The sequence below is a fragment of the Pteropus alecto genome, unplaced genomic scaffold (genome assembly GCF_000325575.1).
Source record: "Pteropus alecto unplaced genomic scaffold, ASM32557v1 scaffold121, whole genome shotgun sequence".
NCBI classification, from domain to species: domain Eukaryota; kingdom Metazoa; phylum Chordata; class Mammalia; order Chiroptera; family Pteropodidae; genus Pteropus; species Pteropus alecto.
In genome coordinates, this window is record NW_006434369.1 from 14,110,991 (window position 1) to 14,128,950 (window position 17,960).

General features: G+C 40.8%; 1 protein-coding gene across 1 annotated transcript in view; it reads right to left on the reverse strand.

The window, feature by feature from the left end:
* Positions 1-17,960, reverse strand: part of LY86 (lymphocyte antigen 86) — a 71,319-nt gene that overhangs the window by 14,164 nt on the left and 39,195 nt on the right. Inside the window, exon 3 of the mRNA XM_006909290.1 lies at positions 17,254-17,382. Coding sequence (XP_006909352.1) covers positions 17,254-17,382 — 129 coding nt within the window. The remainder of the gene's footprint in view (positions 1-17,253; positions 17,383-17,960) is intronic.

Below are 17,960 nucleotides of genomic sequence, written 5' to 3' on the forward strand. Positions count from 1 at the left end.
CACTGGTAATCAGGTCCTCAACACATCACTTCCTGGCTTTTCCTCTGGCCTGGAGCCCCTCTTACTCCTCTTTCACTCCTGCTTCCTGGCATCACATCTTAATAAACTACTTGCCTCCAAGTACTTGTGTCTGGCTTTGCTTGGGGGGACCCAAGACTAAGCATACTTCGTGGTAGAAAGTACACATTTTTCTAATTTGTATGAAGGCCACATATGAACTAGTGGTGGTCCTAGAATCTGGCTGCTGATATATTTGGCCTTGTTTCTGATGATGAAGCCACCCAGCCTAGAAGCTAAATATGGAACCTATTCTTTTACTTTGGTGCCAAAGAGCAGGAGGGAGAATGAATGCCATGGATTGTCCCTGTGGGGCTCCAAGCCTCCCACTTTGAAAAGACAGGGAGTAAGAGAGGGATAAGGAGGTGAAGACCATAGCTGTGCTCATAATGGGATGAATGGAGGGAGAGGGGAGTGGTGAAGGATGACCCGAGGGAGTCAGCAAGTTTGAGAACAGAGGGAGTAGAAAAAGAAGGGGAGAGGTACACAGCTAGCCTTGCTTTCTGTTTTCTTCATTCCATTGGAAGAAATTTTACTATCACTGAATAGTGGATTAATGCAGCGTAACCTGCAATAAATAACATGCACTCTAATAACTGGATTTACAAACTTTGAGATTCCGTGGCATGTCAGGTGCACATTTTATTGGTAGAATTATTTCTGCTACTACTGGGAGCTTAGTAGTTAGAATATGCTCAATTTTAATAATTTTAATAATTTCAATATTTCCAATATTATTTCCACGTTGTTTGGCCTTTTAGCTTTACATAGAGTCAATGTGTCCTGGGAACTATTGCTTTGGTCCTTTTTAGAATCACAACTGTACCTGGTAGCTTATAGGTATGTAATTAGAGTTTGGATTGCTACGCGAATTAGCTTTGCCTATGCTAACTTGTCCATTCAAGCAGGCTGGTGAGATCTTCTTTATGGGCCTTTCACTACTAGAGAAACAATGTTATTTAACACATACACTGTGTGTTTGTGATGGATTGTTTATAAAACTATCAAATGGTAATCCTTCCAGGGCTTGTTCCCTCATGTCCTGCTACTTCTACCTCTCCTCTCCAGTGATTCGGAGATGTGCTCATTATCCCTGCTCTTCTTAACAACACACTGGGTTCCTCTCAGTGATAAACTATCAGAGACTCATTGCCATCTTATCCTCTTTCTCTACCAGATATCACTGACTTCTAGCCAAATACTTTCTCTTCTAGTAGACGCCATGGCAGATAGGAGCTTTACGAGGTCTTAGAAAGAGTGATAATAATGGCCCAATAAGGTAAACCTTTTCTGAGCAATGCTAGGATCTCCTAATAGGAAAATTCATATCTCATCTCAAGTAAATTAGTGACTATCATTTGTGACATTCTCAGAATTATTTGACTTCTCTGAGGGCATTTTCATTAAAAACATGCAGTTAGAGTTTTCCTTGGATTATGCACAATTCTGTGGCCTCTTCACATGGTATGCAGGGGTCAGACAAGTTGTATTCGTTGGCTGGTTAGGGATTATTCAGGCTAGCATGGTCCAAAGATGTCGATGCTCTATTCCCCAGAACTTGTGAGTATGATACTTTACATGCCAAAAGGGATTTGGCAGATGGGATGAGGTTAAGGATTTTGAGATGAGATTATTCTGGATCATCTGGGTGAGTCCAACGTAATCGCAAGAATGTTTATGAGGGTAGCAGGAGATCTGAAGGAAGAAAGAGCAATGTGAGGATAGAAGGAGAGTGGAGTGATGTGCCTACAAGCCGAGGAATGCCAGCAGCTTCTAGAAACTGAAAAAGTCAAGGAAACAGAGGTGGGTCAAGATGATAGACTAGATAAAAGTGGGGTTCTCCTCCTCTCAGGTTCGCATTAGAATTACAACCAAATTATAAAATAATCAATGTGGAGAATCATCTGAAATCCAGCTGATCATAAAAAGTACATCTGATAATATAAAGAAGGAGCCACATGGAAGCAGGCAGGAGGAGCAAAGTCAGGAATGGGCTGGGCCCGCACCCACGAGTGGCGGTGGAGCACTGGGAGGGAGAACGAGGCTACAGAGATCCCCCTGAAGGAGAGAGGGGCCCTAACCCCATTCGGGGGCTCATCAGCCCAGGGAAGAGAAGTTCTCAAAAACTCTGACTGCAAAAATCAGAGGGGATTTTGGCCATCCTGGTGAGATGGAAGGAGACTGAAATCCCAGACGCCACTTTAAAGAGCCTACGCACAGGTTCTCCCCAGCGGACACTCACTTGGAGCACCTGTGATGGGACGGAGCCTCTGGCAAGATTCACATGGGGACAGACTGCATTACCCAGCACTGGAATGAGGGTTGGACAGGCAGCCACCATTGTACCTTAGTTGCCACTCCCTCCCTCACATCCATGGGGCAATCTACAGACGGGCACCCGTTTGCCTGTGCAGATCCCACCCTGAACGGCCTATTCTGAAGCTGCACTGGTGTGAGGATATCAACCCACCCTACCCAATCCACAGATTGCCCAGAGTGGCTTGTCACTGGGTGGCTGCCCCACCCTGCCCCATTTCCAGGGCCGAACATTCGGCACAGGCAACAAACAGGCTGTATTGGCCTGACAGCCATTGTCTCCCTAAGACCCCGCCCCACCCAACCCATACATTGTCCATGCCAGCTTGTTGACAGGCAACCGCCCCCACCTTATCCTTTTCCAGGGCCATGCATTCTGCTCAGGCAACAGACCTCGGCTAGCACAATGCATGCGTTTTTTGGGAAATCAGTTGTGGGCAGACCACTGCTACCTACAAGAGCTGAAATATTGCTTGGGGGGGATCACAAGGATCTGTGGGACTTCCCCAGACGGCAGCTGGTCTCTCTGTGAGCTGTCACTACAGCGGGAACCCATAGGCACCGAAGTTGGACCAAAACTAAGGCTGTATTCACCTGACAGCCCTTGACTCCCTGAGATCCCGCTTTACCCAATCCACAAAGTGTCCACAGCCTGTTGACAGGCAGCCGCCCCTGCCCTGCCCCTTTCCAGGGTTGCACATTCTGCGCAGGCAACAGACCTCAGCTAGTGCAGTGAGCAAATTTCAGAGAAAACAGTGACCGGCAGACAACTGCTGCCAGCATGAGATACAACATCGTTTGCACAGATCACACGGGTTTGTGGGTCCATCCCAGAAAGCAGTAGGTCTCACAGTGATATGTGACTTTTGTGGGATCCCATGGTCCCAGAGCTGGCAGCAATCTGGTGCTGTATAGGCCTGACAGCTCCATGCCTCACTGAGATGCCACCCTACCTAACTCACAAATTTCCTGTGGCAAGCCTGCTCCCAGGCAGCTAGTGCCATCCTGTGCTTTCCTTGAGACACAAATTCAACAGCAAACAACAATACTCAGTGTGTGTGACCTACACAAAGCCTGTCCATCCAGGAGAAGCTTTCGGTGATGGGCCGTAAACCTATGCCCACGGGCTTTAATAATTCTTGAACAGAGCTTGGGTGTTTGCAGGCCTGGGGTTGGCAGCGGCTGGCCTTTCTGCGATCTGAGACTTGTGCAGGGAGCCACAGAGACAGCGCTGACATGTAAAATGACACTGCAGGGGCAGGGGGGAAATCTGCTCAATATATCCAGGTAACTCCCTGGGTTCCTGCACCACCCAATGCACATATCACCCAGAGGCAGAGTCTTACAGGCAGCCTCAGGGCTTGAAGAGCACTGGTCCTTCTGCTAAACTGCCCCAGGCCTAGTATGGGGGAACCAGACCATGGCCTCAGTGTTGTCTCTTTCACTTACCTATAAATCCAGCATAGGCAGCAACTATCTGCAGATCATTTTATAGCTCTCACCAGGTAGCTCCGAGCAATCAAAAGCAGATGGTGACCTTGGCCTACTGTTGAGCCCCTCTCAAGGGGCCATGAAACCAATACATCCAGAGGATGGCACCTCAATAGAGCAACTCCTGACTGTTGGTGAGATTGCAAATTGGTATAGCCACGATGGAAGACAGTCTGGAGGGTCCTCAGAAAATTATATATGGATCTACCTTTTGACCCAACAATTGCAATTCTGGGTATTTATCCAAAGAAAACTGAAACAATAATTCGTAAAGATCTATTCATCCCTATGTTCATGGCAACATTATTTACAATAGCCAAGATATAGAAGCAACCTGAATACCCATCAACAGATGATTAGATAGAGAAGTATGGTTTATATATACAATGGAATATTACTCAGCCACAAAAAATGAAATCCTACCATTTGTAATGACATGGATGGATATGATTTCACTTATATGCGGAATCTAAGGAATAAAAAGAACGAACTAATTGAAAGCAGACTTCCAAATATAGAGGACAATTTCGTAATGGCCAGAGGGGAGAGGGTTTGGGGGGCTGGGAGAATGGGGTAAAGAGTTAAAGGAGTACAAATTAGTGGTTGCTAGATAATCATGGGGATGGAGAACATGACCTAGGTAGGGAATGTAGTCAGCAGTAAGGTAAGGGCTATGTGTAGAGCCAGAGGGAAGATAGAATAATTAGTGGGATTGTTTCAAAAACTATATAAATTTCTAACCAATGTACTATATACTTGCTACTAATAATAGAATAAAATAACATGCTAAAAAAGAAAAAGTCAAGGAAACACATTCTTTCTTGAAGCTTCCAGAAAGAACACAGGCCTACTCACACTTTGACTTTTGACTTCTGACTTCCAGAATTGGAAGAGAATAAATTTGTGTTGAAAGTTTCTAATTTTGTGGTAATCTGTTATAGCAGCAGTAGGAAACTAATACAGTGGTCTTGGATGAAGAGAGGAGGCTTCAGGTGATTGATCTGAGAAGGCGCCAAGAGTGGTGGCTTGTTGAATTGGTATTCACAACAAAGGGCCCTTCAAACTACGACACAGGCATGATCTAGGATTTGAGTGAAAGAGAAGGTACTTGGGCCTATGGCTGGGTTAGAAATTTCTAACATAAACTCATACAAACAAGTTCAGGACAGACTGGTAAAAAACATTTATAGCAACGTAACAGAACATTCTGAAAAGATGGGGGTGTTCTGTATTTACATCATCAAATACGGGTCTATCAGCCACGTGAGACTATTAAGAACTTGAAATGTGGCTAGTGTGACTGATTAACTGGATTTTAAATTTAATTTAAATGTAAATTATTTAAATAGCCACATGTGACTGGTGGCTACAGTATTGGACACTGCAGTTATAAGTCAGCACTGACTAATAGAAATATAAGGTGAGCTACTTATGTAATTAAAATTTTTCTAGTAGCCACATTTGAAAAATAGAAAAATGAAACAAGCAAAATTAATTTAATAACACATGTATTTTAACCCAAATATTAAAATATTATAATTTCAATATGTAACCAGTATAAAAATTATTAATATTTTAAGTTCTTTTGTTACACTAGTTTTTTTTTTTTCACAAAGTCTTCAAAATCCAGTGTGTATTGTACACTTAGAGCATGTCTCACTTTGGACTGGCCACATTTCTGATGCGCGACAGCCACATGTGACTAGTGGCTACTACACTGGACACTGCCAATTTTTAAGTCATTGATGAGGAATTGAGGTGAAATGATTTGTTTCCAACTTTATTCCTCCTTTGAGACAGGTTTCCTCCAGGAGATATATAACCCTTGACGATAAGAAGGAAAAGAGAATTTCAGTTTATTTCCCTCTACGAACCTATTCCTGGATTTGTGTGGATAAACACTTAATATAACTTTCAAAATATAACTTGTGAATTTGTGGACTGATTGGATTCCCAGAAATGGAAATAAGGAAGATGGTGATGAGAAGAAAGAGAAGAAAAGAAATTGAATTGACCTCCAGAAACCCGGGGCAGCCGCAGGAAACAGCAACGTGATTGGAAATAATAAAACAGACATTGCAGAGGGTGGCCTTTTTCAGATTGGGTGTCTCTGGGGTCCATGCACATCAGAGCTCTCAGGATGTTTTTAAAATGCAAATGCCAGCGATCCATGGGATCAGAGTTTTGGGGTGATATAGGGGAGCTGGGAGTTGGCCTTCTTAATTAGGGCTTCTTAAATGATTATTACATGCAAATGTGTGAGTCATTGAGCTGAATTTATGCAATTCCATAAAGGCCAAGAATTTGTAAAGGAGTTTGTATTGTCTTAGAAAATTAAAAATGTTTCTGGTCCTGGGTCATCATTAGTCTCAATATGCTGGCTCACATAAAATATAAACTGACTGATGTCACAGGGCAGTTTCACATATTATTGGCTCTTACAAATGGACTTGAATTTGAGGGTGGGGGGAGCTATAGGTTTCCTCGACAGGCAATATGTTTCCTTCTTTATCTATCTATTATCTATCTATCTATCTATATCTATGAAAGAAAAAGTCCTCTTTGGCTTGGTTATTCCTGGTGCCCTCTCCAGGGTGACGATCGTTTCTAGTTCTATTTTTTGCAGTGCAAGAGTGGAGTTTTCTGCTAATGCAGTACTAAGCTACTGTTTTTGTTGATTTTTTATGAATATGTAGCAGTGGCAGCTGCCCAGTAATTGCAAGCAAGGAATCCACAGCTGCTTGAAATATTTTGAAGTACGCAGACAAAACATAAAACGTGAAGAGAAGAAAGGGTGAAGGCTGAGGAGATTTTACTTCAAATTTCCAATTCCATGAGAAATGCAAATGGGGCTCTTTTCCCAGAGGTGCAAGCAGGCTGTGGAGACCCCAATTTGTCAGCCACCAGAGAATAGGCAGCTTGGACCAAAGTCAAGATTCTGCTACTAGTGAGGAAAAAGGCCTTTAACTTCTAAGCATCAAAGGCTCTACTGCCTCTCCCGTCCTTGTTAAAATGCAGACTTACACTCTGAGATTGATGACTTCAGGGGCTCAGAGGCCTTGTTTAAGAAATCCCTAATCGGCTGCATGAAGTAGCGACCATTTATCACTTATTGAGTGCTTACTGTGTGCCGAACTTTGTTCTAAGGACTTCACATACATTATCCCATTTTATCCTTACAACGATCTTGTGAGGTCACTCTTATTTTCCTTATCATACAGATGAGGAAACTGAAGCTCAGAGAGATTGAGTAACTTGCCTGAAGTCACATAACAATAAGCGGCAGTAAAGGTCCAGCTCTGTAGGTCTAGCTTCAAACCCTGTGCTTACTATCTGCTAGGATGGTGGTTCTCAGAGTGTGATTTCTCGACCAGCATCATTAACCTTACCTGGGGACTTGTAAGAAATGCAAATTATCAGGCTCCTCTCCAGATCTATTGAATTGCAAACTGAGGATGAGTCTAACAGTCTGTGGCTGAACAAGTTCTCCAGGTGATTGTGATGCATGTCGAGTTTGAAAACCACTGAACTGGTCTAAGGCCCCTGCTCTCCAATGTAGCACTGCAGTGTGATGTGGCAGGCAATAGAATGTTCTTTAAGAATAATAATATTGATTTTAGTGGCATGCTGCCTGCAACTACAAAATGACAGTGCAGATGATGATGGCAGGAGAAACCTCAATTTCCCAGGTGGCAGACAACCCTTACTACCCCCCTCAGGTCTATTGATTCATCCATGGGAAGTGAAACCAAGATACTTTGTCATCTGGGCTATTAGCAATGGTTGATGAAGGATAGGACCAGAAGCTGAGATTGGGAGAGATTGAGAATAAAGTGCAGGGTCCAGCTAAGCAGAAAGCCTGAAGCAAACGAGCTTATAGAAGCAGATGGCCTAAAATGGCACAGAAATCAAAGATGAGCAAACAGGTAAAACAGAGGCGATACCCTGGTGAAGATGTATTTTAAAATTGAAGCCTCGGGTACAGCTACTTATTCCCCTTCTCTTATATCAGAAATCAATGACCACATTCCTAGGTCTAGCATCTGTTAACTCGTGTGCAGTGAATGTGAAACAGTTGAAAATTGAGGCCCACAGTAGGGGCGCATGGCTGTAGGTGTGCTTTATAGAGGTTGTCAGGTTGCTGGCATAGATTAATGGTGGAGCTTCTTCAAGGAAGCGTTTGTCTGGAAGATGGCTTTTGCCACCTTTTACTAGAGCAGTGCAAGTTGTAAGGCATTTTGCAGAGAGCAGTTATGGGAATTTTTCTAAATTTAGGCAATTTCCAATTTTCCTCCATTTCATAGCCTTGTGCAAGAGAGCACATAGAAATAGAGTTAGCTAGGGCAATAGGAATCTAACTGATGAAATCTGAATTGCTGATGTAGATAGAACTAAGACTGAATTTTGAATAGTTACAGACAGTGAGACAGAGAAAGCTCTGCAATTAATGGTGCTTCCAGGATGGCCAGGCACATGTGTTCAGCATGAACCAGGACAGACGAAAACCACTCTAGTTAATGAAAGGGAAGGAGGACAGGTAGCCAACAAGTGCGCCCACAATGCTTTTACCTTTGTCTTATTTGTATATGTAAAATCAGTGAATATTAAGGCAGAATCCCTTAGCTCCTGTCAGGAATAATATCTGCCTTGTGGGCAATATTGTGTCAGACTTTACAGTTCTTAGGGGATCTACTCAGTTGTTTATTGAAATGTATCTAATTATGATATATTCTCCACTTTGGACAAACACAAAGTAGGAACGTTCAGATTTACACAAAAGATAAATCAGGGAGCAATTCTTTTCTCGACTAAAGGATTCTTCAGCTTGCAAAAGGTGTCACTGTAATATTTATTTTAATTACAAGCTTTCCAGATGCATTTAAAATTAAGTCCACAACTAATTATTTTCTGTAGCTTACGCATTGTATGAAGCGAAGTATATCAATGTCTGTTGTATGTATTTCATGATAGATTTTGCTCCTACTGGAGAATGGTTAGTGTACATGTACAGGGACAAGAGCACCATGCATCAGCAGTTCTTCCTGCTGTGGCCTGGACCTCTCTGGCGTTCTGACAATAGTATAATATCAAGTCCTTTCAGGTTTCATCATGTTTTATCTATGTCAATCACAGCTGTCAAGGTCTCAAAGAAGAGCCCTTGACCTACAGGTATTCTAGTTTATGATCATACTATATACCCCGTGCACACATATATGCGCGCACGTGCACACACACACACACACACACACACACAATTATTTAACTTCTTCAAGCTTTTATTTTAATTTTGGTTGGTTTTGGAAAGAGGGTGGGTACAATTGAGTCAATCTATGAAATAATAAACAAACCATTTTTGAAAGCCAATTTTTACTTAGTGCTGTGAAACCAATGTCTTTTGCCTGGGTTGACCTACACTGGCTAGAATTCATAGTGGCTTGGGCAGAACCAAGTTTAACAGTTGATGTGTCTTTTGCCATCGAGAGTGAAAATCTTGTCTTTATTCTATTTACTTTATGGCCTTAATCTGGGTCTTTGCCCAGATCTCCAGCTGAGAATCTCCTTTCTAAGTAGTCCTATACAACATATTCTAGACAGCCAAAACACGGGCCACTCTGCTCCTTTGAGTAATTCCTCCACTGTACATTTTTTTTGTGTGGGTGGAGTGCATTCCGGAGGGGCCTGTTCCTAATTCCCAGATTAACTTTTAAGTTTCCTCTTTAACAGGAAGTCCTACAATCATTTTATTTTATTTTATTTTTGGCTCTATTTTATTTATTGTTTCACTTTCATCTTCCTGAGACGGGATATTCTAGGAAACTTGTAGAACAAAACAAACCCCATTTTTTGTTGTTGTTGTTGAGAATGGACATCAAAGTGTATTGAATTCTTGATAAGTCAGAAGAGAGTGAAAGGGACTAGGGTAAACTTAACTCATTTCCAAGCTAGATGAGGCTGTGGGTGTCTCATGCGAGGTGTTGTTTAGTCTAACAAACTCAAAGTTGGGGAAAAGTTCTATGTCAGAGGATTGTGGGATTACCTTTTTGGGAACATGGGGTTAGATCACACCTCCATGGATAGATGTCAAGATTCCCTGAATGGGTGGACGTTGCCACAGTCACTCATTGTGGAAAGAAGTCAAGCCATGGGCAGAAAATGAGAACTTTAAAGGCTAACTTTAGACCAAGGTGAGAAAGCAAATCAGCACAGAAAGACACAAGAAGAAAAGATTTCTTTGGTCACTATTCAGGAAATCCTGGGATCCCGAGCAGATTGGAACAGTGTCGGGCCAGCTGCCCCCTGGCTTCGGGTGAGATGATTTGAGTCAGAATCCTCACCCCTGGCTCGTTTCTATGGAGGACCCTAGCTCGAGTTTATAAAGCAACTGTAAGTCACTCAACCTGTTCCACCACCTGCCTCAAGATCTCTTAGATAAGGGAGGAAGCAGAGAGAGACACTATTTTTATGTTTATTACATGCTTTCTAACACGCCAGGCATGTTATACCTCTTTTCTTTTTTAGTTTTCCACTATTACCCAGTAAAGAATTATGGTTACTCCCATTTTATAGGTGAAAGAACTGAGAACCAGAGATTACACGATCCTTCGGCCAGAAAGGCCTCTGTCGCCAGGCTGTAAGCGGTAGCTGCAGGAAGGGGAGGAAACCATGAATCCTGCTCTCTGGCTTTTTCATAAGGTGCTCTTTCTTCCCTGCACATTGCCTCTCTTATTGGCCTTTGTGTTAAGTCCCTGTTCCTTGTCTCAAAGCTAATTCGTTGGCTCTGGCAAAGTATAGTTAAAATGGAGTTATTACACTTTCCTAAATAACCTAGATCTGAATTTTTTCTGAACTTCATGTCAGTGTTCACCATAGTGAAATCCTGGGGGTATCTGTGCTCAATAATGCTGATTGAGAGCCCTGACTCTTACTTTACAGCAGTCATTCTCAAATTTAAGCATGGCCATTTTTGAGCAGTTGTGGGCTAAGAATGGTTTTTACATATTAAATGGTAGGAAAAAAGCTCAAAAGAAGAATAATATTTCAAGACATGAAAAATTATATGAAATTTAATTTCAGATAATAGTATTCATCGGTAAAGTTTTGTTCACACACAGCCATGCCCACTCATTTCCATATTGTATACAGTCCTTTTATGCTGCAACATCAGGGTTGAGTAGTTGTGACAGAGACAATATGGTCTGCAAAGCCTAAAATATTTATTATCTTGCCTTTTACAGGAAACGTTTGCTGACCGGTGACCTGGAGGGCTCAATAAAATACAGAGTGCTAAGCCCCAATCCCAGAGTTTCTATTTATGAAGTCTGGGTAGAAACCAAAAATCTGTATCCTACTACATTCTTTGATGATGCTGATGTTGCTGGTCTGGGGACCACACTTGGAGGAACACTGCCTTATATAATGGCTGGTTATACCCAAAGATGATCACTTGATTCCTATAATTTGCTCATGCCTGTTAAATCCTCTTTTTCAGCCCTAGTAGAGGGATAAAATGAGTTATACTTCTCCAGCAGAGTTTTCTTTATGTTCAAAGAGGGTATGTAGCAGATAGGTTAAGAGCAAGTGTCTTGAGCCCGACTTTTTGGAGAGAAACCTGGCTCCACTGCCCGCTGGCTTTGTGACTTTGGGTAAGTAACTTTTCTGGATCTCAATATCCTCATTTGTTAACGTTAGACTAATAACAATAGTTTCTATATGTCACAAGGTTGATGCAACAGTAAATTAGTTATTACATATCGTGTACCTGGAAAAGTTCCTGGCACATATTAAGTGCTATGATAACGTTGGTTCTCATCATGCAATGCCTGCCTGGGGCTAAGGCACTAGTCCTCAACCTTGGCTGAATGTTTAAATCAGGTGGCTTTGGTCCTATCCCCAGAGATTCTGATTTAATCAGTCTGAAGTGGTCAGTGTTGGGATCTTAAAAAGTTTAAAGGGTAACTATGGGAAGTGAACACACAGTATAAATATATATATGCTTTACTGTTAAAGTATACAGCTGAAACATTGGATTTCGTTAATCAATGTCACCATAAAAAAAAAATTTTAAAGGGAGGTTATAATGCATCACTGCCTAAAAGAAATATGACAGTTGCATGTATAATTTTGTTTTTTAGTAGGCACATTTAAGAAATTGAAATTAATTTTAACAATATGTTAATAATGTTTTATTGTTGATAAATAATTAATAATGTATTGATGATATAGTTTATTTAACTCACTATATCCCAAATATTATCATTTTAATATATAACCAATTTAACAATTTGAGATATTTTGCTTTTTTCCATATTGTCTTTCAAATTGAGTCTGTGTTTTACACTTACAGTACATCTAAATTTAGACCAACTATGTTGCTGTGGCTGAGTAGCCACATGTGGCTAACTAATGTGTCACCAAGATTGAGATCCCCTGGTGAAAGGGCACAGTTGGTGACTATGGACCAGGCCAAAACTAACTAACTCCACAGAGCTTCTACTAGCATTACTCTTCTTAACTTGAATTTTAAGGAAGTTTACTGCACTTCCCTCCTGAGGGTTAATAATTAAGTGTGGTCACTAAGAACATTCAGTTAATTCCAACGTAGTCTTAAAAACTGATGTTGACCTGATGGAGCCAATTTGAAAGCATGACGATCAAGTAAAGCAAATTAATCTGTATGACCGGCTTAGGAAAGAAAGGAATTAGATGAGCATTAATGGAGTAGGAAGCAGAACAGAGGCCTGTTATGGGACCTTCTCAATGAACCAACAGTGGGTACAGAGGCTGGGGATATCCCAGGGATAATATGTATAATGGATGGTAGATGGTCTATAAAACTGTTTGATTCAGAATTTTCTGTTTAACTCCAAACATCATTAAATGTGAAGTAGGTTATGATTCTTTTTGAAAACTCTCATGTACTCTACAGAGAAAGAGAATTCATCCTCTCTAGTGTTTTCTACAATGATCAACAAATATTAAATAGCAACCATATAAATTTACTATAAAAGCAAGATGATTTCCAAAAAAGATGACAGTAAAGATCTAATCTTTCATCATTTAGAGAAAACCACTACTAAGCGCCTAAATGTATACTATTTCAGAATTTGTTTGGTGTATACACTTAGACACATTTTAATAAGAACAGCATCTAATAGTGAGTACTCTTTTATAACAAGCTTGTTTGTCATGACAATATCTTTATGAGTTTATTTCATGTAATTTAATAATCTCCTACAACATTGTTTAAAAGCACAGCATATTGTACTTTTGTTTGGTGGAACAATGATCTACTTAGTCAATCCCCTATAACTGGACATATAAACTGTTTCCTCCAAATTATTAATCACACTGTAAATGATAATGCCCAAAGAACATCAATCACTTGGGCTTCAAATCCAATATACTCTTGCCTTAGAGCTACCTGAGAAAGATGCAGAAGAAAAGAGAACATTTTATTCACACAGTCTCACTAGGCCTAAGCCATTTTGTAATTTTATCTGGCTTGGAGAACAGCCAGTGGGATGCAGGTTGCAGAGGAAATATCAAACAATTCACCTACAACTGACGTCGTAATAGGCTGCCCGCAGTGAACACCAAGTTTTCTCACTGCTCTGCTAAGAAAGACCTGCAAATCCCAGAGGAACTTTGCTTCCTGCTCAATATGTCAGAAGCAGCTTGTGCTTGGGTTTGGACTGACTTCAGTTCTCCTCGGTGCTGTGCTTTCCTGTTAATTCTGGTTTTAGAATTAATCACTTCTTTTCAATAGAATCATTCTTGCAATAGGTTGGTGGATGGGTTAAAAAATTTTAATAACCCAAGAGGCCTCTGAATTTAAGGTTTTAGTTTTTCTGGCTTATTAGTTTATATAATTATTTGTTCATGCAGCATTTGTATATCACTTTTCTGATCACGTTATACTATGTGAGATTTCCTGACAATTTCCTGAGTTCTGGCTTCTCAGCCTGCCTAGGCAGCTATTAACCCCAGGGCAATAAGGCAAACAAATGGCTGAAGCACTATCCAGTATTCAGATAAGGTAAATACCAGCCTTCTGAGCTTCTAAATTGAATTGGACACCTTAGTTTTGGGGGAATAATATCTCTTCTATTTTATTAATTCTATTAAAACCACTCATAGGAAAAAATAGGTTTTCTTAAATTTGGAGGACAAGATAACTTATTATTTGCTAGAATTTAATCTGCCTGCGTCTTTGTGGCATGCATAAACATCATTAAATAGTAACTTTGGAGGTGGTATACTTGCATTCAATCCATCATATGCACATTCAATAAAGCAAGTATTTATTATATCTTTACACTGTGCCAGGCTCCCTTTGTCTGCAGAGTATATAGAAACAGAGGAGCAAGAGATATTCCTGCTTTCGAAGAGTTCAAATTTTGAAGTGTCTGCCTTTAAGGAACACACACACACACATCTGACTATTGAATACAGAACACATACACATACACACACAATCTAACTATAGAATACAAAACATAATTCTGCCTCAGATAAGTGAGAAGGTGATGCTCCAGGTGCATCCAGAGGAAGCAATTCACTAGCTGGGGGTTGGAAGAAGTTTTCTGAGAGGAGGTGATAACTGAGTGAGGTCTAGATGGAAGACAAATGGGAAACAAGCATTAGAGGTTAAGGGAACCATCATGTGTGTAAAAACACAGAATGTGATTAGAAAGTGGCAAATAATTTGATGAAGCTATTGCTAAAGGTGCATGTGAGCCAAGATGTGGCTGGAGAAATAGGTTAAAGTTAAATCTGGATAAACTTTGGTCACTAAAGAACTTAGATTTTGTTCTACAGAAATGGGATCCTTGAAGTCTTTTGGGAAGTGCAGTGACGTCAGATCTGTATTTGAGAAGACTACCCTGGCAGCAGTTGGGAGATAGGAAAACCAGTTAGGAAACCATTTCCATCATCCTGGAGGGAGACAGGGAAACTTGATCTAGAGAATAAAGAAGGGCAGCCCAGTATTGTTTCTTTCTTACTAAGTTGGTAGTACTTTCAAGCACACCTGTTTCCACATTCGCATTTAAGAATATTTATTTTGGGGAAAACTTGGAAAGATAAGCAAAAGGCAGCAGATAGGACTATAGATGCTGGCTATAGGTGGCAGCCCATGAAGTTGTCAGTCTTTCTCAGGAGTTTATTGTTTAATTATCAGCTCAAGATGCTTTGAATTTCTCTAAAACATTCTATAAAATCAAGAATGCTTGCAGACCACCAGTGTTATTATGCTATGCACAAATACACGCACATACACACATATGCTAAGAAGTCTGTAAAAGGCTTTCAAATAACCTTAAGGCAAACAGGAAACTAATTCTGTATTAAATTTCGCAGACTTTCTGTGTTCAAACATGTTGAACCTGTTGGGGATGAACTATGCCTCTCAAGTTTCCTTGGCATTTTGTTTGTATCTCTTTAAAGTACACACTGCATACAGTAGCTAGTCCATCTTAAATGTCCTTGAAGGCAGAAATCATAGTTGGTTCATCTTCAGGCTTCCTGAAGTGTTAGGCACAGAGTAGGGACTTAGTCAATGTTGAAGAAAGGAAGGAAGGAAGGAAGGAAGGAAGGAAGGAAGGAAGGAAGGAAGGAAGGAAGGAAGGAAGGAAAGAATGGTTGAGTGTGGGGTGAAGAGTTTGGGACAAGAATGGCTGAGGGCAGGTAGGAAAGATTAAATAAGGACCAACTAATGAAGAGTTCACCATGCTGAGGAAATACATGAATGCACCTGATTAATCAAAAATATTTTCAGTAAATTCGGAGAGAAAAACTGACTAATCATGCTATGGTAGATTAGCTAGGAAGAAAAAACTGTCACAGACTGAAACAAAATCAGATCACTGGCCAGAAAGAATTTTAAATAATTTTAAATAAATTCCTGGCCAAAAGGCACATTTATCCATTTTGTTGTTGCTTCTTTTGTTTCTGCATTTTTTTTTAGAAGTTAAGATTATGTGCCCTGGAGCCAGCCTTTGACCCACGGGTCTCCTACAAGCTCTGTGACTTGGTACAAGTTTCTAAAACTCTCTGTGCCGAAGTTTCTGCATCTATAGTTAGAGTATTAGTAATACTAACTCTCGAGCTTGGAGTAGTAAGTAAATGACTTACTGGATATAAAGCTTTTAGAACAGTGCCTAATATAAATGTTTCAAAATGTTAGCCTTTTCACTCTGTATGATTGCTGTATTTAGCACTCTCTATGTATCAGGTACATTCAAAATTCTGGGAATAAAGAGATGAAGATGATACTATCTATCCTCAAAAAGCTGATATTCTATTGGGGATGACAAGGGGAAATAAACAATTATAAGCCAACATAGCAAGTGCTATAATAAATGTATGTATTACACTCTTCAGGGAGCAGAGAAAAGGGTGAGAAGGGAGGGCTGAGCTGAGGTTGATAATCTGCACAATACAGCCAAGTCCACTGACTTCATCTGGTCTTTACTCCCTTAAATTCCCTGTTTTCTTTTCTTGCACAGACAAACTTCCTTTGTCTGCATCCCTTACTATGGGAAGGGGATCCTAATTTCCTCTAGATCATTTGTTTAGAAAACATAATTGAGTGATTTCCTTCTGGCTTCTTTGAATGAGGAAGTAGATGAGTGGGTATTTCTAGGGTGTGGGGTGAGGGTTATGCTCCCCTTTGGCCAATGGGAATAGAAAGGAAGCCTGGGAATGAAGGAGAGAACAACTTCTGGGGAGGGCCCGTTACAGACTAGACCAAAGTTTTAGGTAAATAAACAGAGGCATCTCGGGGCCTTGGTGAAGATGCTGGGTGAGTACTGGAGGAGAGGAGAGGTGGGGACAGGCGGAAATGGGGTTCCTGTGCTCTTCTCAAGTGTGCATGGGAGGGGGTGGGAGATTAGTGAATTGAAGAAAGAGAAGGTACAATACAATGGGTTTTATGCTTCTGTGCATTAAGTCTAGCCACCTAATGCCCCATCAGTCAATGACTCGAATGGGAAAGACCACAGTAAAATGCCGACATTTAGAAACCTTTTTTTTTTCTTTTTCAGAGTCCATTGCTATATTGAAGAGACCCTGCCAGTAAAGAGATTGCTGAGGAGAAACCTGGAAATACTTTGAACCTCAATGGATCTGAGGAAACTATAGGTTCCTTCTGTTGCCAGCCTTTATTATAAGGTGCCACCACGAATATTAACACCATTCTGTTTATAAACTGCCTTGTTTATAAACATAGGCATATTTCATTTGATTTTCACACCCACCTTGTAAGGTGGGCCCTGTGGGTGGGCTATTTTTATATAACAGCATATGACACAGCAGTTATAAGCTGACAAGTGAGGTTAAGTTTGTCTACAGGTGAGGAGTAGAGCCCAGTGAGCAAGAGAGGCAGCTTACCCCCTTTCCTTCTTCCACAGAAAGAAAACTTGGGTAGATCCTCTTCACAGACCGGATAGGAGTAACTAAAAATGGGTTCTTCTTTAGTGAAGAGAGTTATGTCAAGATACAACTGTCTGATGTCCTCTCCTAAAGGGAAAGAAAGGATTAGCTTTACTATCTTTTGCTGTATGCCAAAGCATTCAAAGTTTATAAAAGTATGAGCCCGAAGGCCTTTCATTTCTAAAAGTCTGTGCTATATGAGGAACAGTTTTCTTCTTTTCTTGGTAAAACATCATTTAGATAGTGCTGCAAGGGATATGAGATGCGGCCCTTTCACAAACTTTATCTACCTGGGACAAGGTAGTTTATCTCTGTGCTGCCCTGCCATGATGCCATGGTGGGTTGATGTGATTGCTGCAGGTCAGGCCTCTACAACTTCTCAGCTACATAGTATCACATACCTCCCCTGAGAGCGCTAGGGTGTAGTCAAACTTGCATACTCCCCACTATTGCTAGGAAGATATCGTAGCATAGTTACACAGGAAACTTCAGGGTGCTCTCTTCAGTGCTGGCTTCCAATTCTTTCTGGAACTTTTTCCTATTCCTTCCTTTTATGTTCTGCTTACTCCTCTTTCCATTTGGCTTTTCTTTCTTTCTTTCTTTCTTTCTTTCTTTCTTTCTTTCTTTCTTTCTTTCTTTCTTTCTTTCTTTCTTTCTTTCTTTCT